Below are 25,734 nucleotides of genomic sequence, written 5' to 3'. Positions count from 1 at the left end.
AAAAATCATACAAATATGTAAACAATAAATGGAACGGATATCGGAAGTAATAAAATGTATTTCTACTTAAATTTTAACAATTTGTACTAGTTACAATATAAATACTCTAAGCCTCAAAACTTTAACAATTTTTATATATCCTCTGCTGCACACTATCGGAGAACCAATCAATATCAGAATATTCCACTTTAAGCTCGTAATATATGATAACATATAGTGTTGTCTGCTTGAAATCAGCATTCTGTCAATAACAATTCATATTCAATAATAAGCTTAGAATTTCATATATTTTGATACTTATGGCAGTTTCAAGATCTGTAACAGCAAGGGTTGTAAACTGAACTACTGTGCGCTATATATTATGTAATATTTATTCATTAAATACTTTTAATTACGTTAAATTATTAACAATTTAAATATTAATAATATTAAATAGTTTTATTCATATTTCCAATACATTATCATTTATATGATTATATTCGAGTAATTTCAATTCCTTTTTTTTATGATTTTCCTTGCAGTAACAGATATTAGATTATTGATTTCTATTAATTTCCATTCAATATATAATAAGACGTGAAATAGTTTAGTAATGTTAGTAAGTGAATGCAATTCATAATCATCATAGTCAATCTCGAACTGTATAATGTATAATCTTGTATCATATAAAAAAATTAAATGAATCTAATCATTGTTACAGATTACTCATCGTCAATAATAAAAAATGCCTCTCATACAATGTATCAGACACTTCGATAAAGGAACATTTATACTTAATTGTAGTGACATGTCACTAAGGCGTGGCAAAGGCGGGGTATCACTTATCACAACTCGTCACTTTAACACCACAATAAACACGTTACAGCGCAATACGTCACTTCCCAACACGCACAAGAACGTTCCAGAACGTTCCAACGTATGCAAGTAGTCGCTATATACTTGACCAGACGTCAAGCGACGCAATCAATGGGCTTAATTTGGAGAATGTTATACCAGCGAAAATGCCTGTCACTAACGTTGCTCCTCCTATCATACCAGCGGTTTGGGCGTGTTCTGGGGCCACAGTACTGAAAAAATATTATATTAATCATTTTAGAAAGTTTGTATTAAAAAGAAATTAAAAAGCTAAAGGGGGCAGTCTAAAACCTCACCACACATCACCAAGGATATGGGTTAAAAAGTAGCTAAAAAATTAAAAAGTAGCTAAAAAACACGACATAATTAAAGGACGGCTCCTAATGTGTAATAAGACATGTAGCAAAACATAGTCAGCACAAGTGTTCACTAATACATGCGTGCTACGCGACAAGTTTTACCGTTACTGTACACACTTCTAATGACAATGTATCAAATACTTAGCGAATAACACTGAGTAGCTAAGTGGGATAGTTTGTTAAATATTATATTTTATTTATTATAAGAATTTTATTAAGTTGATTGCATACATATATACACACATTTTAATATAATTACATACATACAAGATAATACAAAAAACTTTTAAAGCATTGTATAAACAATTGTTAAAAAAAGTATTTCTTATATTTAAATAATATGATTTATTAGGAAAGAAAAAATTTCAGTAGAATTATATATTTGCTGATATACGATGATCACAATAAACATTAAATTATTAATGTTGGAGAATATCTTAATAAATATAATTCTTGTGTACATGAATTAGTCACCTAACTCCTGGCTGAAAAAGCCTCGATCGATTTTGTGGTAATTTTGTATGAATGTAATTATGTATATTCAATGGCTTCATGGACGGTTTAAAAAACTCTATAGGTAACGGTAGGTGGCGCTACAGTCGGTATATCTGCAAACAAGTTTATTAGCTATTCCGGGCAGGTCAACGTCTGCTGGTTCTGCTAGTTTATATATAGTAACTTGGTACCAAAATATTAAAATTAACTTACCTGCTGACATACATCATGCCAAGTGAACTGCCATGTCCCGAGCTCCATCCGAGTAAAACAGACAGAGCCCAATAAACCCAATCGTTATCAACTAATACAGGCAGTGTCCTAACTCGGCCTTGTGGGTGATAGTTACATAGCAGGAACAATGGTATGAAAAGTAGACGTGCACTTGTGAATAGTGCCAACCAGCGATGATTTGGCTGAAAAATGTTTTTTTTTTTACAATATATTAATAGTTAATTTTTTTAACTCATGTTACATAAAAAATTACAATAATGCACTCCAAAAATCTCAGAGATTTGTCTGGAGTGTTAAGTTATTTATGTATGTGTAAATTTATCATTTCATATTTTACTATATTGTATATATCTTTTACATTATTAAAAATAATGTAAAGTGACATCACACAGTCACATCACAGTCATCATTTCAGCCTATCACAGTCCACCGCTGGACATAAGCCTCCACAAGTTCACGCCTAAAATGGCATGAACTCGTGTGTTTTCCCATAGTGACCACGCTGGGCACGCGGGTTGTTGACCGCAGGGCTGGCTTTGTCGCACCGATGACGCTGCTGCCCGTCTTCGGCCTGTGTATTTCAAAACCAGCAGTTGGATGGTTATCCCGCCATCAGTCGGCTTTTTAAGTTCCAAGGTGGTAGCGGAACCGTGTTATCCATCAGTCGCCTCTTACGACACCCACGGGAAGAGAGGGGGTGGCTATATTCTTTACTACCGTAGCCACACAGCGTACATCACAGTCACTTGAATTTATAAAATGAAAATACTTTTAGAGTTGTTTTTTAACAATATTTAATTAAAAATATTATGAAGAATAGATACAAACTAAAAGTATTATATACACAAATTTATTACTAAAAAATGAATGTGTTTTAATAAAGCGTTGCTGTACCCACTCAGTAGTAATGTTGATCATAATCTCGTTGATAACAGAGCTTTGTATAGTGGGATATTTGTAAAATTAAAAAACAAGTTATTGTAATAGATGACATAGAATAAGTTAAAAAAGAAGTCAAATAACCTTTCATGCAATAAAAATAATAATACATGTAATTTCACTAATTAAGATTTTATTTTACTTTATAATTTGACATGTAACAAATTTTTATTTGAAATAAAATAATTGTTATTATTATTATCGGATATTATTCAGGAAGTTTCATACAAAAGAAGGTTAACGGAATTTAAATAATTGTAATAGAGACAAAATTTTTAAAATTTTCATTCTTGTTCATCTAATTTATAAGATCTTAGCATAATTTTTTGATATGCAAAATTTTGTTTTTGAAAAATTACTATTTCTTAAAAAAAAAAACAGATGATACAAAAAAGTCAATGACACTGCTTTATTGATAAATATGAATAACCCTTGGCACACGAAGGGTCTCACACTATTCTACAAATTCATCAAAAAGATGAAAAAAAATTAGTCATTCTGGTGTCAAATTGTTAGAGAATTAATTGATATATGTGTAAAAGTATGCATACTTACAAATTGCCACAAACTAGCTGTAACATTGCCGATCATGGCCATGAAATTAAACGTCAAGAAACATGTAATTCTTACAAAGTTTCCCCCCAGAAATCCATGCTGTATCGGCTGAATGTCTAAAAACAAAAGAATAATATACAATAAGTAAATAATACAGATAAAATAACATTAGTAAAAGTTGCTGGATTGTCTGTTACTTTAATAAATTTGCTATAGAATATTTCGAAAAAAAATAACTGTCAATTGACTGTTAATATGATTCACTCACGAAATGGTTTCAAAAATATAAAAATATCTTTCTAGAAAAAGAGTCGCTCTATTATTTACCCAAACCTATTAATATACATAAGTATTATAAAGCTAATTGAAGAAAAGATATTTATTATTCTTTCACTATAAACATCCTGTCCGTTAAACCGTTTATAATAAAACTTGGTATGTAGATTTGGATATAGTTCCCGTTAAGCATTAATATACTTTTTATTCAAATTTTCTTACAGGATTGGGGAGCAAGAGTAATAAAATAATTATAAAAACTTAAAAAATCTTCAGCCTAAAAGGACTAATGACCTTGAAACTCTTATTATCATAAAAAATCTTTTATTCAATAATAAAATGTAGCCAAACTTAGGTGCACACAAGTTTACTGATAAAACTTGCGTGTGTTTTAGTAGAGCGTTATTTTACCCACTTTGTAATAGTGATGGACGCCAATTTGGCGACAACACTGCGTTGGGTAGTGGGATATCGCGTAAATTATTCATCTACATTAAAAACAAATGAAAATAATTTATTTAAAATAAAATGTTTGTGTTATGTATCAGTCTAATGATCTACTTGTATGATGTTACATCTTTTTTTAGAAAACCTCTTTATTGTAAAAAAAAATTGAAGGAAAAATAAACCAACCAACCTTCCAAGTATCTTAACTTAATAATAATATCATAGGAGTGGTAGATTTTCAAATAAAGAGGCTTACAATCAAAGTTTTACATAAACTCATTAAAACAGACAAATATTTCATGACAATACTACTGTGACTAGCCCCTTGACGCAGTTTGCAGTGGTCCTGCTTTCTGCTCCAAGAGTGTGGAGTTTTTATTTACATAAAATATTTTCTGTAACGTACATGTATATTCATTAAACAATATGTAACTACATCAGTCGGTTTTTATCTATAACATGCACGAAATTGACTATTATTACAATTGTATAAGTATTATAAGATATTTCAATAATATAGAACACAAAAAAAACTTACCTGAATGTAGAGCAGGGAAAACAGCCAATGATACAAAGAATACAATAAATATATTGTACAATTGTACAAATGACTGTTTAAAGATTAGTCCATAGGGAATACGTTTAGTTGAAGGAGCATTTTGATTCGTTGCAGCCAATGCTGGGTTTACACGTAGAGTCCTCTCTTGTAATGTTTCGTGATAACGGTAGAATCTCTGAAATTAATATAAATATTTAATATGCAATAATCGTCAAATAAGGTGTAGTATTAACATGGCTCTAATTTTGACTTAAAATTAAAAAATGTTGCAATACTTAGGTGCACAAAAGTTTATTGAGAAAACCTGCGTGTGTTTTAGTAAAGCATTATTTTACCTACTGTAAAAATGTGGCAACACTATCATTAGTGATGTCACTGCGTTGGAAGTGGGAAGGTAGTTTTTGTGTGACAATTTTAGCAAATTAACACATTTTTTTTTGCTATGCTACTTTTATTGCATTTTAGTGTAATTATGTTTACATATACTAAAAAAAAAATTATAAATAAACAACACTATCAAATATTAACCGGAGCTACTGCTGGTCTTATCAAAGTATTAAATGAATATTTAATGTTTGTATTTGTAGACAACTAATCAGTGAATTACTATCTAAATATACTCACATTCAACGGCAAAGCGAAGTACGTATCAAAACATATGAGCAAAACAAACATGCCAGTGATGAAATAATATATAGCCGATGTCCTGTAGCTATTCGTGAACACATCAGACGCCCAATTGATGAAAACAACGAGGGTACCACATATATTTGAACCTAGGACCACTGCCCCAGTATATTGGGGTGGCAAGCGTGCTGCCACGCCGTATACTGAGTTCTGGAATATAGCGTTGAAACCTGTAAGAAGATAACATAATTTTATATTTCAAATGGGTTAAAAGGAGTGAGATAGGTATATTTATTCCTAGAAAAGTTTTACGATTTTTATTGATAAAGGGACGTCCATTACGTTGTTTTTTATGATGTGATGAGGTTTTAGACCCCCTTCCTTCTTCCCATTCCTTCACCCTACAATCACGTGTATTTTTTGGTACCAAGTATATTGCAACATTTAGTACATTGTGTTTAAATACAGGTATTATTTATCTGAATAAATATTGAACAAATAAGTATCGTGATAAAAATGTCCAGGCAGGAATCAAGGTTGCACGGTGTTTGTTGGCTGATTGTTTGATTTAAAAATTGCGCGCTCAACGAAAAATAAATCCACGTGCTATATCATTAACCCTCCCCACTTTCGAGCCTCGCGTGATCGATGGACGACCGCTAAGATAAAGATAAATGTGTCCATAATAATACATTTTTTATTCAAATTACGTTTCTTTAATTATATAGTATTATTTTGGTTAATTATAATTAATTGCATTTAATAGCCAATAGTAAAAAACTTATTGATCAAAAAAACTAAATGTAAATATATAGTATATATTTTTAATGAATTTAGTGAAAAGATAATTTCGAACATGGTACCAGAAAGTTATCAAACGTACCTACTGAAATTAAACTAACTCTATATCTCATTTATCACTCAAATGTTCAATTAATTTATTTAAGCAGTAATTTTTAGAAAAATAACTAACTCTACTGACAATTATTAACTAACTCTACTGACAATTATTCCCATTACTAACGAGTGTACGTTGTATGTGTTTTGTATGTGTCTTTGTGTTAAATGTAGCAGATTTCAGGTACACACAAATTTATTATTACAAATTTGCGTGTGTTTTAAATAGCAATAATTTTCCCACTTTTGTAGTGATAAACACAATTTAGATGAGTTCACTGCGTTGGATAGTGGGGTTTAAATACAATAGGCAATTTATTATACTTCATAATTTCTTTTTTAATAATAAATTTATATACATTTATTACAAAGCTTAGTCTGTATATTGACTACGTCATTATCTCGTATTATTTCATATTTTATTGCCTTAAATATGTTTCTCTACTGTTTACTGTTGTTTTATCTTTATAAATTATTTCCATATACTTTTTAGCTTTCATGTTTAGGAAAATGCTACGATACTTTTCCAAAAACATTCTGCTTAACATAAGTTATTTTCGGCAATCGCTTTCATTAATAAACTATTAGGAACAAAAAAATTTCTTGTCTCCGGACTGCATGGAGTTACAAAATCCATCAATATGATACACAACCTAGATTTGAAGGTGTTAGTGTAAATGACGTAGATAATACCGATAACACCCCATACAAAGGCACGGGTGAAGTTAAAAAAAGTTCACAGTCCACTTATTGTAATTTTCAATTGTTTGTTTATATAGGACGTTACAAAATTCGCAAAACTTTCACCATTGTAGTTTTTAACGGGCTCAGCTATAAATTAGCAAACAATTTTGAGCCAGGTCTCGTAACTAAGGTATATATATATTTAACACTACACCTATTTTAGAAACAAGCGGAAAACGGTGAATAAAATATACTTTTTGTTTATTTATTTAAAGTAAGATAACAGCAAAGTGCAGCAGTAACAGAATACGTATTTATAATATGTGGTTACGAGATGTATTCTGTGAAATTAAGTTTTCAAGTTGTAACCATAATAAACTTTACGTATATTTCAAAGACACAAGCCTTACGACAGACAAAGAAAAAAAAAATAACCAAGTCATAGTGATGTTCGCAATGTTTGGGCAGGAAAACCTTAAAATATACACTAACCATTTAATAAGAAAACGCTTATCATAGTCAGCCAGAAGAAAACCATGGACCATTCCGAACTATCGAGCATGGCTAGGATGACAGTCACCACGAATATAAGAACTTCTATACATAAAGACCATACTATTCTAGTAGTCAGGTTGCCCCTGTGAACAAAGAAATAATTATATTAATAATTTTAATCGACTTAAAAGATGTGTATGTGTGAAGTATTCACGTCAACTGAATTTATATAATAATTAAGAAGAGGATCACTGAGGTAGGACACAGCAGGAATTTCCTGCTCAAAATATGGAGCAGCCCGACTGGGGTAGTACCTCGACCTTACAGAAGATCACAGCAAAATAATACTGTTTTCAAGCAGTATTGTGTTCCTGATGGTGAGTAAGGTGACCAGAGCTCTTGGAGGGATTGGGGATTGGGTCGGCAACGCGCTTGCGATGCTTCTGGTGTTGCAGGCGTCTATAAGCTACGGTAATCGCTTACCATCAGGTGAGCCGTACCCTTGTTTGCCGACCTAGTGACAAAAAAAAAGGATAGATTTTTTCTTTATAATTGATAAGCTTTGTGAATATTGAAATTTAACTAAATATCTACTTTTGAATCATGTAATTTCAGATAGCTATATCATTAATACGTAGTGCATTCGGTGAAACAGCGGCAAACATCAATTTAAAAACTGAGGTAGGTCACAGCAAGGAATATCCTGCTCTAAATCTGGAGCAGCATGACTTGTAGGTACCTCGACCTTACAGAAGATCACAGCTTAATAGCATTGCTTTCTAGCATGGTTGTGTTCCTATGGTGAGCAAGGTGACCGGAGCTCCTTGGGGCTCCTTCGGCATGTATTGCAAGCGTCTATAATAAGCGGTAATCGCTTACCATCAGGTGATCCGTACGCTTGTTTGCCAACCGAGTTGTATAAAAAAATTATGTATTTTGATTCATATAAATTGCGTTATAAATTATCAACAAAAAACAATAACACAGTAGGTACTCTCAATTATATAAGATATAAAATAGTCACTCGTTTAAAGTTATTGTAGCAAAACTTAGGTGCTCACAAACCTATTGAGATTCGCGAGTGTTTTAGTAAGCATTCTTATTTACCCACTTTTAAATTGTGGTAGTCAGATTATTCTGGAAAACCACTGCGTTGGAGAGTGGGGAACGAGGGGCTAACTGTATCATATATATCTTATATTTGTATACTATATTATCTAATCTCCATTGCCGAACATAGGCCTCCCCAAGTTGGCGCAAAACATTATGGCGCGAACTCATGTGTTTTGCCCATAGTCACCACGCTAGGCACGCGGGTTGGCAGGGCTGGCATTGTCGCACCGAAGACGGTGCTGCCCGTCTTCGGCCTGTGCATTATATAAATAAGGTCGGCTAGGCTTATATTAAGAACCGTCATTTTAAAGTTAGGTTAGGTTAGTTTTTTTAGTTTTTAAGATAGGTTAGGGTTATTTTTTTTTTTTGTAACGAAATTATGTCGATAAACGGTCTAATTTGGCAGTTAGATAGGTTAGGGTTTTTTTGTAACTAAATTATGCCGTTAAACGGTCAAATTCTTCAGTCTGTTAACTTTTGGACGGCTATCGACAGACTTACGCCGAGTTGCACGAAACAATTTTTAAAATTTAAGTGCTCTATATTTAAACTAACTGCGTATCATACAAAATCTCTCTCTCTCTCACTCAAATATACGTAATTTTATTCATGTATGTATAATTTTTAGCGCCAAGTCAATGAGACTCACGTATTAAACACTATCTATGCCACTATTGAGATAAATTATATTTTTAATTAATATTTATACATTCTTTCAGTTATAAATATATTGTATCAATCTATATTTACTTTGATTTTTTTTATTAAAAATAAAACATCTTGTTATAATATACATAAGACTCAAATTATAACACATTACATAACAAAATGACCTTCATATCTAAATTATTACAAACTTCTATATTAAATTCTCGTGTCACAATGTTAGTTATAACACTCCTCCGAAACGGCTGGACCGATTTTTATGAAATTTTATGTGCATATCGGGTAGGTCTGGGAATCGGCCAACATCTACTTATCATACTTACCCTCAGTTATTGGATGGGGGATTAAGGGGGGTTTTTAACATATATGGCAAAAAAGAAGTTTGCGGGTAACTGTGTGACGTCCTTCTAAATCCCATATCACATATAATCAAGTTTTATGGGAAAAGTTTATTTTATTTTTTTACTTTTAATTTATTACTAGCTAGGCATTTGAATCCTTAGGAATGAAAAATACCTCATGGACAATTCAAGTTTATGTAGATAAGCTTTATCTTTTATAACATTTAATTTCGTGGCATAATTTAGAATATAATTGAAAATAAAATCAAATGAAAATAAAAGTTATTATCCTTACTTAATGTTGAGCATTTCAATCATTTATCTTCATTTTCTTAAGTGATAGTTGAGACCTTTTTTACAAAAGTATTAACAGAGCTGTATGAAAATACGTTACTAAAGACTTCAACTTACCCGATTTTAACAAATATATTGAACCAGCTAAACAGAAGATTGGGCATTTGGCAAGCCCATCCAACGTACGTCATAAAATCGCCTGATACCTGAGGTGCATTAACCAGTTTGTACATAACGAAGTAATCTTTAGCAGTGATAAACATGTTCCATGCTGTCAACGTCCCGAGACCGTGCATCATTAGTGTAAAGTATATCAAGTTCCATTTATCCTTCGGTGGCGCTAAATCCATAGCAATACCTGAAAAAATACAGATATTTAATCCAACTTGTAGATGGTTCTTTCTATTAAATTACATCAAAATTACAGATATTTTTATTTTATATTAATAATAGTTAGAAAAGTTACCATTTTCTTTTAATAATTTATAAGATAACACATTAAAGCTCTCCTCTTAGGCACTAGATATTCTAGGAAAGTGACTAGACTTAGAGCACGAAAATAAATACCAGCCTAGTTTCTGCCTGATTATTACCTGGTAATTGATAATGCTGACACATACATCTTTTCGGCCAAAATCAAATGCATGTATATAGCATAATAGAATGTAACAGTTATGCAGACCATGTTTTATCACAAAGAGTACAAAATTTAATACATAAATAATATAATAACTCGAAGATCACCAAGAAATGGGTAGTTACGATAAGATTACTTTTTGGATTTCATTTTGATACTTAACACTTCACAATCATTTCAAAAAGAAAGAACGAAAAGTTTGTAGCAATACTTAGGTGCACACATATTTATTTATAAAATAAGCGTGTGTTTTAGTAAAGCTCTTATTTACCCACTTTAAAGATGTGACAACAGTTTTGTGAAGCTGGTGACACTGCGTTGGTAGTGGGAGTTTCTTTGAATCATTTTATTAGGTAATTGGGAACGAGACATCATCAACACGACGTGTAATTTTGTTGATAGCCTTAGTACCAAAACCTTATGTTGCTTTCGATAAAATATTTTCATTGAATATTTATTTTATTCTTTTGGCATTTTTCGTCCTAATTTCTGCTAACAAGTAGACATGTTACCCAATGTCAATAAAAATAGGATTGTCAGTAATTTAAACGCGTTTTTTTTTTGTCAATGTCGTTTAAACATATTGACATTTCTGCTCTTTCAAAATATAAGATCTGAATAATTTTCAAAAATATTGTCACAACGTCGTTACACAATTTATGTATATGATATAAAACCTTGTTGCGAGATATATACAAATAAATAAAATTGGAGTGTCTGTTTGTAACATTAAGATAACCGCTTTTTACTAAATGCATATGGATGTTTGTACACACGGTACCTTTACCAAAATAATTTTTTTTACATTTTTTGTCTGCCTGTCTGTTAGTTCCGACTAATCTCGGAAACGGCTAGACTGATTTTGACGGGACTTTCTACTTTTATTTTAGATTTTTTTTTATAACTGCAAACTGAACGATAACTATTTTGTTAAATCCCACGCGGACGAAGCCGCGGGTAAAGCTAGTAGGTAAATAAACAAGGGAATTAAGTAACTTGATCTAATTGATTTTAAATTTTCAGTTTTTCAAACTACATTGCCGAAATCACTTCTACTATATTGGTACTATTGAAAACCATTTAATCAAATGAATAAATAAAAAGTATACTTAATACATATATCAACACTAGTACTGTCATACACAATTAGAAAAGAAATTATAAACAACAGATGCAACGATCGCGCCACCTAGCACATCGTTCGATAGTCATCTACCCTCATTTATTATATTACTCGAGTTATTCTGACGTGTACGAAACGAACGGTGCAACCGCCGCTAAGGCAGTCTTGGCTCTGGCTTGGTACGATACACTTGTTGTATCCTGCTAGTAGCTTAACCTAGACTCATTCAATAATTAATTTGTGCAAACGAATTAATTGTTATCTATTACGATTAATTTGGCTAGGCGGGACGTATAACTCGAGCAGTGAAGGTGAGCGTTGATGCGCATCTCAAAGGGGGCCTCCTTAAACCTACACCTGGGTCGCAAGTCCTAGGCACTGCTCTGAGTTACTCCCTCCGCCACACGATGGACTCGATCGGAGCACTGAAGAGCGCGCACGCATCCACGTGTTCGGTGTACGTTACAATTTTGTTACAATCTTTTTAAGTACTACCTACATAATATTGTAAAGAGTGCGAGTATAACCTACGCCCGCGCCCTGCAAATATAGAAAAGGAGCTTCCAATTAGTCGAAAGACTACACATACAAAATATAGATGAAAACATAACATATAGATGTATGTAAACAACATATAGATGAAAAATCATGAGAAACATTTTTTATCTGTAGCAATATTTACTGGTGATTGAGTATTAACTTGAAAACATCAGCATCGAGTACCTACAATATTTATACTAATGAGAGAGATGGAGACGAACGGTTGTAAAATCGTATGAAACTTATAGTATGCTTATCTGTGATAAAGAGGGTAGTTTAACAATTTATCATTTTTATTAAGAGTATACAAACAAGTCTAGATTTATGAATTTGTGCAATGCGAGGGCTATGAAACAAAATGGCTGTAACGGGAAATTTATCGGGCGGGCATGGGGTGTAATGTAACATTTTTCACTGCAATGCGTGAACTTGCGGCCATTCTGCCGCAGAAATTGCTATACGGCGCAAAGTTTCTAAATTAAACGTTGAATTTCAACCCGGGCTCAGCGTGCCTACATTCTAAGTTATCCATTTGCCTCGCGAAACTGAAATATACTGCGTCATACCATTATACTTTATATAATTAGCTTTTTTATAAAAGAGTTTCACGAAAATGAAACTTTAATATATGAACGCGCCAACGTGTACGGAATATGTAAGATATCAATTAAGTTAGCATAATTTTGGTCGGTGGACTCACGTCTGCATTAGGGATACTAAGATAGAATAATTAGTTTTCTTAATGTAAGCTGCAGTAGTGTACTAAGTAAACGATCACTAACAAAAATAAAAATCGGAATGACAAAAGCAGCAAAAAAAACGTGTACGGAATTGAATTTAATAAAATGTCTGTGAATATCCCACTGTTAGGCAATGTTCATTATTAATTAATATTCCTTACTGGTCTGAGTATTCGTCTTTGTGGATCATCATACTGAGACCCTCATGTATCCTATTTATTAAAAAAAACAATAACGAGCAGCGAGGCCTAACAGTGGAACATTTGCAAATAGTTTAATTTCAATTTAACCCAACAAGCTAATGAACATAACGAACGTTAACATCTATGGTAATTGTTTTCGAACCGAATTAACATAAGCTATCGTAAATTTATAACAAATCAACAGGCGCAGATATAATATATATTTAAATTACTCCATTAGAAAAATTAGCATTAAAGATAAGCGTTAATAGACAATTACAGTACATAGTGTTATATGCATATGCATAAACAAGTCATTTGGTTTATTTAAACGTCGAAAACAGGCTAGTATTAAGATTAATCCAAACATTATGTTTTATAATTAGCGTGCACCGAGTAATCAAATATTTCTAGTTCGTATTACAAAATAATAGCCTAAATCGTTCTAATATCATTAGCATAATCTCGTGTATTCTCTAATGTAAGCAATCTAAATAAAGCTCGAGGCAAGGACCGTAGTATTGATGAGCCATGCTATTAAAAAAATCTTAAAAGCATAATGTTTCTGAATTAGAAATTTTTTTTTTTTTGTTTTGACCATTACTCTGTTTTAAGTGTTCTGGATTATTCGCATTGTAGCACTGTGTTTGTGTATTATATTAAAATGTTAAATATATGAATAAAAATGAATTACCCAAATACATATCTATACAAATAAATAAGTGTCTGTTCGCGATATATAAAATAACCGCTATTTACTATATGCATATAGATGTATACACAGTACACAAACCATTTTTTTTTTCAATTTTTGACTGTCTGTTTGTTCCGGCTAATCTCTGAAACGGCTGGACCGATTTTGACGGAAATTACACTAGCAGATAGCTGATGTAGTAAGGAGTAACATAGGCTACTTTTATTTTAGAAATTTATTTTATAACTCTGCGAACAGAACAATATTTTTTTATTACATTCCATGCGGTCGAAGTCGCGGGCACAGTCAGTGCGCATTCAGCTTAAAAGATAATAAAAAGAAACTCAATATAGTTTTAAGATGATAGAAATTTTTATCATTGGACCAGTAGATCTTGTAATATGTATCATTTAATAAATAAACTAATCAACTTTAATGTTAGGTTAGCTCTGGTTTTCTTCATGAAAAGCTCTTTTCTTATTTTTACGCCGTTTTATCACAAAAATGATTACTGTCTAAGCGCTTCGTTGCGTTCAATAGAAAAAGGGTTCCGCATAAAAATGAATTTACTTCGAATATTTCCCATTTTTAAAAAACAATAGTGAAACAGTCCGTCATTGAGGAAATCAGTTTATTGCCAATAAAACCGTTTTTAAGGCAATATTGATTAAAATGTGTATATCGCTTAGCATACATGTATGTGTATATGTATAATGTTTACTATATTTTTTTGTGTTTTGTATTACTTTTACAATACTTGACATCTTTCCACGGGCAAACGTAATGGTTCTCTAAAAAAGATCATGTAGAGCGATAAAACCGCGTTTGAAAATAAATTGTATATTTTATAAAATATAGTTTATATCTAAGCGACAAATATAACAAGTAAGATATAAACATGTCCTATATTCATTTGAACTAAACTACATCTAATTAACTACTAATGAGTTGAATTGATGACTTTAATATACATATATTATACTGTACACAATAGTAATTAAATAAAATACTATATTAAAATGAAACTAAATACAAAAATTAAAACAAATTAACCTATAAATATGTCCAATATTCAACGGAGACTAGCTAGACTATAACCTAGCAAGTATTTGAACAATGAATCAAGATCAGTAGCCTTAATTCGATACGCAAACTAACCAAATTCAATCCGTCCGTAAAATTAAATACAAATATAATTTCAACGTTCCCCGTTACGTAGTTCTGATATCATTCACGAACATCTAGAAACTTTCATGCAACGAAAAGTTTAAACGTTTCAAATATTTTGTATAAATTTTAAACTGGAATATACTTAAAACTGCTTTTACTTATATTTTTAACCGACTTCCAAAAAAGGAGGAGGTACTCAATTCGACTATTTTTTTTTAATGTATGTTAGAACTTTCAAACCTGAGAACTTTTGAATGGGTGGACCGATTTCGATAATTTTTTTTTAATCGAAAGATGTTGGATTTTTTCTTTAATCAAAAGTTGCTGTTGTTCCATTTAAATTTAATTGAGATCTGACGAGTAATTTTCTAGCTATATTTAATAATGCGTATTTACTTGACTATTTTTTTCGTGGAACTACGTTTTGTTATACCGTACCTTTAAGTTTTCACGGGGTCAACCAATTTTATAATTATGTTTGAATCAAAAGCTGTCAATGCTTGTCTTTAAAAAATAATAATATTTATTTAGATAAAACGTTTACATACATAATACCGTTGTTGGGACATCCTTTTAAGTAAGTGATTGTCTTGTAGTCCCATTTAAATTAAATCGATGCCTGACGACTACTTATTGAGTAATATTTGATAACGCGCATTAACCTCACTATTTTTTTCATCTACTTACGTTGTATTTACATGTTGATGTAATAAGGTTTTTTTTCGTTTACGAGCTAACACAATTATACTAAGTTATTGTGATAAAAATAGCAATAACATAATTCTTGTATCATTATTTCTGGTAATATTAAAAACAGATAAAGGCTGCAGTTTTTTACCTCTATAATAAAATATATATCTATAGATGAGATAGATATTATTATATATATTAATGAATATTTGTCTATATGTCCTTTATAAAATCCTAAACTATACATTTGATCATGTCATGATCTTCAGCAAAGTGTTGTGCATGAGCCCACAACGGTTTCTGAGTCAGTATGATCAAAAAACAAAGAGTTAAATATAATAACGCAACATAACACTACATAGAGTATAAAATATTTCGCTACGACTCATAATGACGGATGAGTAGTCAGCAAGAGACGTCTAGTTCTAACTGTATATAAAAATATACACATTTTAAAGTTTTGTGCCTTATACTACACATAATCTGGGTCTAATGGCGATAACACTAGTAAGCGTTAAAGTACATTTTGGTAAGGTGTCGTTGAACTCATCACACCATCGCATCCACGATAAGCATTTGATATACCCATAAATATCAAAATGATACGAATATGGGAATATATATCAAATGAAAAGCTGTGCCCACGACTTCGTCCGCGTGGAATTTAACAAAAAAGTTATTTTTCAGTTCGCAGTTATAAAATAAATAATCATATAAAATAAAAGCCAAAGTTACTCCTTATTATATCAGTCCCCGTCAAAATTGGTCCAGCCGTTCCAGAGATTAGCCGGAACAAACAGACAGACAGACGAAAACTAAAAAATGTTATTTTGGTATATGTATCGTGTATATATCCATATGCATTTGGTAAAAAGCGGTTTTTTTTTCTTATTCCAACAGACTTCAATTTAATTTATTTGTATAGATAGATTACACTATAGTTATTTGAAAAAAGTCAGATTTTTTTAACAAAAAAGTAAATTACCAAAGAGCAAAAATATGTATTCAATCTTAATGTGGCGGAAATCCCATATTGTATGGCCCAAATTTTATTACATTTTGAATGCAATACGATAAAACCAATTTTCAATGTCAACATTTTATACAAACATGACACACGCGTACCAACTCATCCATCTTTTGCCTTGCTTTGCGTATAAATAATAAGTTAGTTACAGCTGCTAAAATGAAGAAACACATCATAATACGTGTATATATATAACTAAACCAATAACCTACCCAATTTCTTTAGTTATAACTATTTTCCTCTGTTTTTTAAGCAATAACGAATTTCAATAAGACTAAATAGTAAATTCCGACAAGAATCAGAAATAGATACACTACAACAACAAATTCGTGAGGGCGAGGCCACGGAAGGAAGCTAGTTGTAAGCAAATATCGAGAATCTATTAGAGTTTGAGTTATTTTTTAACATGTTTTGCGGGTGATTACCTTTTAAGTTGAGCGTGTCATTGGGCAGGTTAGAGCCTTCCCACGCCGGCGTCAATTTTACTGGCTCATTGCGTAGAAACGGTGCCTTCTCGCCTTCGCTGGCGTCCCAACCTAAGAACAACGATAAATAAATAAATAAACACCATGCACACAAATGGCCAGACCACGACAAACGTCTGAATGGTCAATACAAATTTGTGCAAGCAATGTTATGTTTGTTCTTTTCTTACAATTTCTTAACTGATATACCTATAGTTTTAGATCACTTCGAAAGCGTGGATTTCTAGCACAAGTTAATTTAATAACAAAGAAATCCACCTACCACCAGATATATCTAATATATAAAATTCTCGTGTCGCGGTGTTTGTACTCCTCCGAAACGGCTTGACCGATTCTCATGAAATTTGTGTGCATATTGGGTAGATCTAAGAATCGAACAACATCTATTTTTCATTACCCTAAGTTATAAGGGACTCATATATTATATAATATATTATAAGTAAAAATTTCAGAGTCAGAATCATAAAGATTATTTAATTGCCATACCATTTACCTTATCAGTAAACGATCTCATTATATGCATAACTTTACAATAATTGTATCAAAATCATTTAGAATTTTCTATTCTGTTATATAGTGACAACCACATCTAAATAGGATAAGCCGTTTCTGAGATTAGCGTTCACAAACGCACAGACAAAAATGCTAACAATCATTGTTTTAGGTGCTATTTGCGTTGATAAAGGTCCCAGTAATATTTTATCTCATATCTTCCATGTACAGACAGCTATCCGTTACATTTTTATTATATGTATTGATAAGCCCATGTACACGACAATACTTTAATAAATAATTGTGTTTGCTCGCAAACGAAAAAAAAAACCGACTTCAATTACATCGACAAGTAATACAACGCAGATCGACGAAAAAATAGTCAAGCAACTACGCGTTATTAAAGATTACTCAAAAAGTAGTTATCAGGTCTCGATAAAATTTATATGTGACCACATGATAAACATCAGCTTTCGATTAAATTAAAAATTATCAAAATCGGTAAACCAAGTAAAAAGTTATTGTGGATTTTCGAGAGTTTCCCTCGCTTTCTCTGGGATCCCATCATCAGATTTTGGTTTCCTTATCACGGTACCAAACTAGAGATATCCCCTTTCCAACAAAAAAAAGAATTATTAAAATCGGTCCATCCAGTAGAAAGTTATGCGGTATACAACGTAGGTCGACGAAAAAAGCGTCAAGTAAAAACGCATTATTTTATTATTTTTTATTTTTATTTGCTTCTATATATATTTATATTGATTTACTAACATTAGATATAAGTTGTTTTTGTAATACTAACATTAAGATATGGACTATGTCTGAAACAAAATAAATAAATAAGTAAATAAATTATTGGATATAACTCGAAAAGTAGTTGTTAGATCTCAAATAAATTTAAATGGGACCAATTGGCACACACCACCTTTCGATTAAAACAAAATTTGTCGAAATCGGTCTACCCGGTCAAAAGTTCTGATGTAACATACATAAAAATAAAAAAAAAATACAGTCGAATTGAGAACCTCCTCCTTTTTTGGAAGTCGGTTAAAAAGACAAATGCCACAGCGAGATGTTATTCTAAGGAAAGCTTTCTGGAGATATTGTTCTACTGATCGCATTATATATATTGAATAAAGAAAACGCAAGTGGTTTTAGTTTACAGTACCTATATATTTTCCGTATTACGTTGGATACTTTCAATGTTTAAGACAATATGATCGAGTGGATAACCCATGGGTAAAAATGCACCATTGATTTTTCAAGTGAAAAGCTTATTTCGAAACACATCAACAGTACTAATGATAAATTGCGTATATCGAAAGAAACGATACTACTAAAATATATGCCAACTCATAAGAAAATATTATTTGCCTTTGTTTGGTAATTTTGCAGGCTATTTTTAAACAAAACCTTCTATAGTCCAGAACGCTTTTTTGAAAAGGTCCAAACTTCTTTTCAAAGGATCCAGACTTCTTGATGCTTCAGTAAAAACTATTTGCCTGGTATACAAAGCTAATAACGGTACCCTACATAACGTCAAAGTCTACATTTCGAATTCCTCAAATTCCTATAACTCGGTATTCACATTTCACATCACAAAGCAAATTCACTAACCTAAGAACCTTGATTATATTAAAATTCACTATTAGATTGAAATTTAGTAGAGATCACAAGTACAGTATAATTATAGTCTTTCTTTAGAGAGAAATCAAGTAAATTTTGATTTTCAACTAGACGTCTTGAATTTAACGGACTAGTTCCAGTATTGAAGTCGATTTTATTGTACCGTCCAATTTCTATCGAACTAACAATGGGGTATTATCGCAAGTTTCGCAGTAAGCCTTTTATATTTATCGCCTATAAATTGGTACACTCGAGTTCAGTCGCCATTTCAGGACGGAGTCGTCAATTCAAAATGGCGGGACTCATTATGGCGCCATACTATTTTTCAGAAATGCAATTTCCCATTAAGTTCCACTTAAACGCCGCGAGGACTCTATTCACAGGATTTTTATTAAATAAAGCTAAATTAAATTACCATCCTTTAGAAATTTCCATTTAACTAGAACTTTTTCATCTATCATCATTACTTCTGGCTAAATGAAGAGCAATATAGATCTAATTTTTTAGAAAATATTAATAATAAGACTTTATTGTACACTAAGCAAAAAATAAAATAAATAAGCAACATTAAAAATTAAACCATATCATCATCATTTCAGCCTATCGCAGTTAACTGCTGGACATAGGCCTCCACAAGTTCGACGACTCATGTGTGTTACCCATAGTCACCACGCTGGGTAGGCAGGTTGTTGACAGCAGGGCTGGCTTTGTCGCACCGAAGACGCTGCTGCTCGTCTTCGGCCTATGTATTTGAAAGCCAGCAATTGGATGGTTATCCCGCCATCGGCCAGCTTTATAAGTTCCATGGTGGTAGTGGAACTGTGTTATCCCTTAGTCACCTCTTACGACACCCATGGAAATAGATGTATGATCGTTATTGTCATCAGTAATATAATATAGACTTAAAATTACAATATATCTATATTTACATACTTATTCCAAGAGGTTTTAGGTTCTTGAGTCGACTCTAGCTGGACATTTTTATATTAGCCTGTATACCTTCAATATTATATATCGAAATTTTAACCAACACATATCGCATATAATATAAGAAATGGTAAATATGGGAATAACGTAAAATTAAAAACGACGTAAGTCGTTAAAGTTTCGTTGCGTGACCTGGTGCGTTAGGTAAAGTGGTAAACCTTTATCTTAATTATACGCTAATAAATACTTATAAAACGTATGTTTCTTTATGTCCAGTGTAATTAAACCAATGAATGAGCGTGATAACCAAATTACATAATATAATCCAAAGGGTCACGAATGTTACTCTACTGCTAAGACAAAGAAAAAAAAGGTTTATTCTCTTGGGCTCATACTTATCAAAATAGCCTGATTAAAGGATTTTATTATCGAACCTACTTATTTTTTCAGATTAAATAGATTAGGTCCAAATTTTAAATCGAGAAAAGGTCATTTCATTTCAAAGTGGACAAAATAATAAATGTCACATCTATATACATATATAAATAGAAATGAATGTTTGTCTGTATGTCTTTTAAAGAATCGTAAACTAAGCATTTAATGATACCACTTTGCTGAAGCAGTGTTGTGCACGAGCCCACAAAGGTATCTGACTTGGTACTACCAAAAAAAGCGTAGCAAAGCGCGTAGGTTATGGCTAGTTTTTAATTAACATATCAAAACTATTTAAAAAGCAGACTTAAAATGTGAAAAATTAATCCATTTAGTTTAGCCTTTGTTCATAAATAGTTCTATTTCAACTTCTAGACTTTTTAATTTGCTATCTCTGTTTCTTTAGTTTATTACATTTTCTACCAGAAAATCCGAGTAAATAATTTAATACTCGTACATAATAGTTAGATAAGAGTAAATAATTTAATACTCGTACATAATAGTTAGATAAGAGTCATCAACTTATTGTGTGAGATAAAATAAATATGAAACTGGTTGACGACCTCAATCTCGACACACGAGATCGTAACATTACTCAACTAGAGTCAACAAGTAATATGTTGGAGTAGATTTAATTGCCAAAGTTTCAATTAATTTTACCCTTTTAATGACACAACATGATCAATTTATAAGGAAATCACCCATCCTTGAACATTTCTTACAACAAGGTAATATTAGAAATATCCGCCAATTTCTGTGTTAAAACAATTGCAAATATTTACAAACAGCGATATACGTTGATTGACTATCTGTGTATTCTAGAAGTGGTACGTGCAAATATAAACATGTATGTTTATAAAGTTAAATATTTACGTACTTGATATTACAAAAACTTATAAAAATGTGTTCGAGTTAAATAATAAACATAACATTTATTTGAAGTATGATATAGCAGGAAATATCTTGCTAAAAACTGAGGCTGCCCCACTGGAAAAGTACCCTGACTGTACAGAAAATATCAGCAAAATAACGCTGCTTTTAAGTAGTGTTGTATTGCTGTGGTAAGGCGACCAGAACTGAAGATACAGTACCACACCCCACCTCTAGGCAAAACGATCTCCTCTATAGACGAAGGGAAGGTATGCCACGCTGATAAGGACCAATAACCATACCAAACAAATATTTATATAAACACTAACATCCTATCCGAACGGGAATTGACCTAGCCAATTTCGTGCGTTTATAAATCTTGCTTTACCACAACACCAACGGTCGTCAAAGCTATCAAATTGTTGTCATAACTAAGTAAAATTCATGACCTGAATTACCGTTTACATAGTCACTCAGTAGACTATCGGTGTATGAGACTAATCTATACGTTGTAGGTATAAATAGAATTTGTTTTTTATAAGAGTGAAGTGGTAGAATTTTTGATATTTCAGCATTATTGTAGGGCAATGCATCCGTTATAGAAGTCAAAATGACCAATAACAAACTTGGTAACTATAATTTTACATAGTATGAGCCCTAGTGTTTAAAACGTCGATAGTTTAAACTTATATTGCGAATGTCAATTAATACCTAAATGATCGAAATAAACAATCTTTTAGGACACTATTGCATACATCCTGAATGGACATACGAGTAGATAAAATTAAGTATCCAATATTTGTAAGTTATAATCATTTCCTTTCAAGCAATAAGCTAGTGCATCAAATATATTATCCCGAGATCTAGACTAAACTTCATTAAACAGTGCCTCAATTGCTCCACAGTATTTTACACATGAGAGAATTGGCGTAATTGAATCATGGACTGTAATATGACAACTGTGTTCACTTTGTCACTTGAGTTCATCTTTCAATCTTTATGTCACGCTGACGAATTATTATTGTCACTGTAGTTGTAGCTCGTAATTTTATGAACGATTTGACGGAAAAAGGCGATTTGGTTAATAAATTGATGAAGTAATTTTTTGATGACGTTTATATCATAGTGGCGAATTTTGACATAAAATCATTGAATTGGATAATATTACTAAAAATATTTAAGTTACATGAGAATTTTCACAGAAAGCTTGCGTCATTGTTTACTTTAGGTGATGCTCTGTATATTTAAAATTAAACATTAGACTTACTAGATTGGCAATATTGTTTTGTTTACAACACCTCAATGGAAATTCTTTCTGTTTACGAACTACAAGATTTAGATACGGTAGGTATATCACGAATTTCATTTTATTATCAATGATGGTTATAAAGTTTTTTAATAAATTTTTCATTTTACCTAGCTTTTACATGATTTTAGTTGTGGGGCATTCCACGCGAAGCGGACAGCTAAAAAATGTCGATGTTTCCGATTTTAGTAATTTTCGAATATGTTATATCTATATATGCCCTCAATACATATGTGTAATATTATTATAGTATATTGCTTAGTTATCGAGTTATCAGTCATTAAAGTGTCGAGTAACCAGCAGGAACGCCCTACTGTAAGTGCCAATATTAGCTATTTTAAAGTTATTTTAAAATAAACAAGATAGAAAAGTGTTTACGTGATGAAATGACCTTTGTGATGATGTTTTTTGAAATTTGAAATTTTATATATTTTTTAGGAAAAAATGCATTTAAATTTTTCAATTATTTTTTTTTTTAAACTTGGACTCCTTTAATTTTTTTAATTTTTTTTCTCTAAATAGCTAATAGTGTATAGAAAATACTTGCAAAGTTCTAGAGTGGGCCGAAAAGTCGTTTAGGAGCTAGACTAGTTATAATGCCTGAGCGCTGTAGCCGCTGGTCGCCGTCCGGGCTACCTCTGACGCCCGCTAGCAACAGTTTTTATGAATTTGTATTTTTTTTTCATTTCATCATTACATTTGAATATTTTTACATTATTTTTCTTAAAAAAATAAAAACGATTTTGACATTGTCACAAAAATAAATTTATTAACAAATTTTTACCATTTTATAAGTGTCACTGTTACTAGTGCGCTTCATCTTAATACCCTCAACAGTCGGTATAAAAGCATGATATTTTCTTGTACCCGGTATTGTCAGTGCAGCTGCAAATCAATTTTTTAGAAAACATCTATTTGCTTCAATGTCTTCTTTTGGAACGTAGAATAAATTAGTTTGTGGCATTGATGTTTTAGCCCATTCGTATAAACTTTTAGGTGTCGAAATATACGTGTTTATCTTCGATTGTAAACTAGCTCGTGTTGCTAGACGTTTCAAATTGCCACCGAGACCATCACATGGCCCTTTTCCATGTGATGTCGCGTGAAAATGAAATTCTGCATCTTTACTAAAGTCCTGTTTAAAATGGAAAAGATTGACGAAATTGAATTTGTTTTTAAAATGTTGTGGTGCTCCGTCAGTAATAAAAATATATTTGTTTGTAGGTATATTATAGTTCTGTAAATGTTGGTGCAATTTTTTTGAAAAGTGTAGAAAGTGGTAGTGTCGTGCTTTAAATCATCTGATATCATCACGATACTTCCGTGTTTTAATTTTCCATCTTTTTTATAGTAATAAACAGATGTCAAGAGAGTGGCTTAGTTGTTGTTCCAGTGGAATGATTGGGGAGAATCTTGAATAACAAAACTGTAATTTTCGGAGAAATCACATTGAACAGTAACGTTACCTTTTTCAATAGATTCTTTTAAAATTTTAAAATACAGAGCTTGCTCGTTTGCTATGTATGCATGTGGTTTTAAAAGTTCTAAGGCTGAGCAAAGTTTGTCGACAAATTTATTTTTTATTCGACAAATTTTCACGCGACACCACATGGAAAAGGGCCATGTGATGGTCTCGGTGGCAATTTGAAACGTCTAGCAACACGAGCTAGTTTACAATCGAAGATAAACACGTATATTTCGACACCTAAAAGTTTATACGAATGGGCTAAAACATCAATGCCACAAACTAATTTATTCTACGTTCCAAAAGAAGACATTGAAGCAAATAGATGTTTTCTAAAAAATTGATTTGCAGCTGCACTGACAATACCGGGTACAAGAAAATATCATGCTTTTATACCGACTGTTGAGGGTATTAAGATGAAGCGCACTAGTAACAGTGACACTTATAAAATGGTAAAAATTTGTTAATAAATTTATTTTTGTGACAATGTCAAAATCGTTTTTATTTTTTTAAGAAAAATAATGTAAAAATATTCAAATGTAATGATGAAATGAAAAAAAAATACAAATTCATAAAAACTGTTGCTAGCGGGCGTCAGAGGTAGCCCGGACGGCGACCAGCGGCTACAGCGCTCAGGCATTATAACTAGTCTAGCTCCTAAACGACTTTTCGGCCCACTCTAGAACTTTGCAAGTATTTTCTATACACTATTAGCTATTTAGAGAAAAAAAAATTAAAAAAATTAACGGGGTCCAAGTTTAAAAAAAAAATAATTGAAAAATTTAAATGCATTTTTTTCTAAAAAATATATAAAATTTCAAATTTCAAAAAACATCATCACAAAGGTCATTTCATCACGTAAACACTTTTCTATCTTGTTTATTTTAAAATAACTTTATAATAGCTAATATTGGCACTTACAGTAGGGCGTTCCTGCTGGTTACTCGACACTTTAATGACTGATAACTCGATAATTAAGCAATATACTATAATAATATTACACATATGTATTGATATATAGGTATAACATATTCGAAAATTACTAAAATCGGAAACATCGACATTTTTTAGTTGTCCGCTTCGCGTGGAATGCCCCTTAAGTACAAAATAACCACACGCAGTTTTTGCTGTTTACATATAGTTTATAATTTTTTTTTTTTTTTGATTCTATTGACTATTACCGTTACACTATAATGATCTAAGTATGTAGTCTCAAAGTATGTCTGTGTGCCTGTGACGACCGATTTTATACAAATACTTGGCTTACTTTCTTAAACCGAATAGTTGAAAGTTCTCATTTAAACTAAGAAAAAAAATGTTTAAACAAAACTCTTTTCTTTTAAACAGCATCAAAGGGAAAATACGACTCGTTTTAAGTTTGATGTAAATGTACATCTACCCTTAAGAGTTCTCAGAGTAAAACTAAGCTAAACACAACAGGCTCAACAGAGTGTGAAGGAGACATTTCAAAGAAACTCGCTCTGAAAGAATT

General features: G+C 31.7%; 1 protein-coding gene across 1 annotated transcript; it reads right to left on the bottom strand.

Annotated features, from left to right (window-relative positions):
- Window positions 1-423: 423 nt before the first annotated feature.
- LOC123664960 (equilibrative nucleoside transporter 1) lies at window positions 424-24,882 on the bottom strand. Its single transcript, XM_045599326.1, has 10 exons — window positions 24,808-24,882; window positions 23,788-23,912; window positions 17,065-17,240; window positions 9,954-10,194; window positions 7,420-7,565; window positions 5,344-5,576; window positions 4,699-4,894; window positions 3,438-3,553; window positions 1,923-2,125; window positions 424-1,067 (listed from the first exon to the last, which is right to left on the bottom strand). The coding sequence occupies exons 1-10, from the start codon at window positions 24,880-24,882 to the stop codon at window positions 932-934; spliced, it is 1,647 nt and encodes a 548-aa protein (XP_045455282.1). The 3' UTR covers window positions 424-931.
- Window positions 24,883-25,734: the final 852 nt, after the last annotated feature.

Source organism: Melitaea cinxia, chromosome 23 (assembly GCF_905220565.1).
Source record: "Melitaea cinxia chromosome 23, ilMelCinx1.1, whole genome shotgun sequence".
In the NCBI taxonomy this organism is placed as follows: domain Eukaryota; kingdom Metazoa; phylum Arthropoda; class Insecta; order Lepidoptera; family Nymphalidae; genus Melitaea; species Melitaea cinxia.
This window is presented reverse-complemented; position numbering and strand designations above follow the sequence as displayed.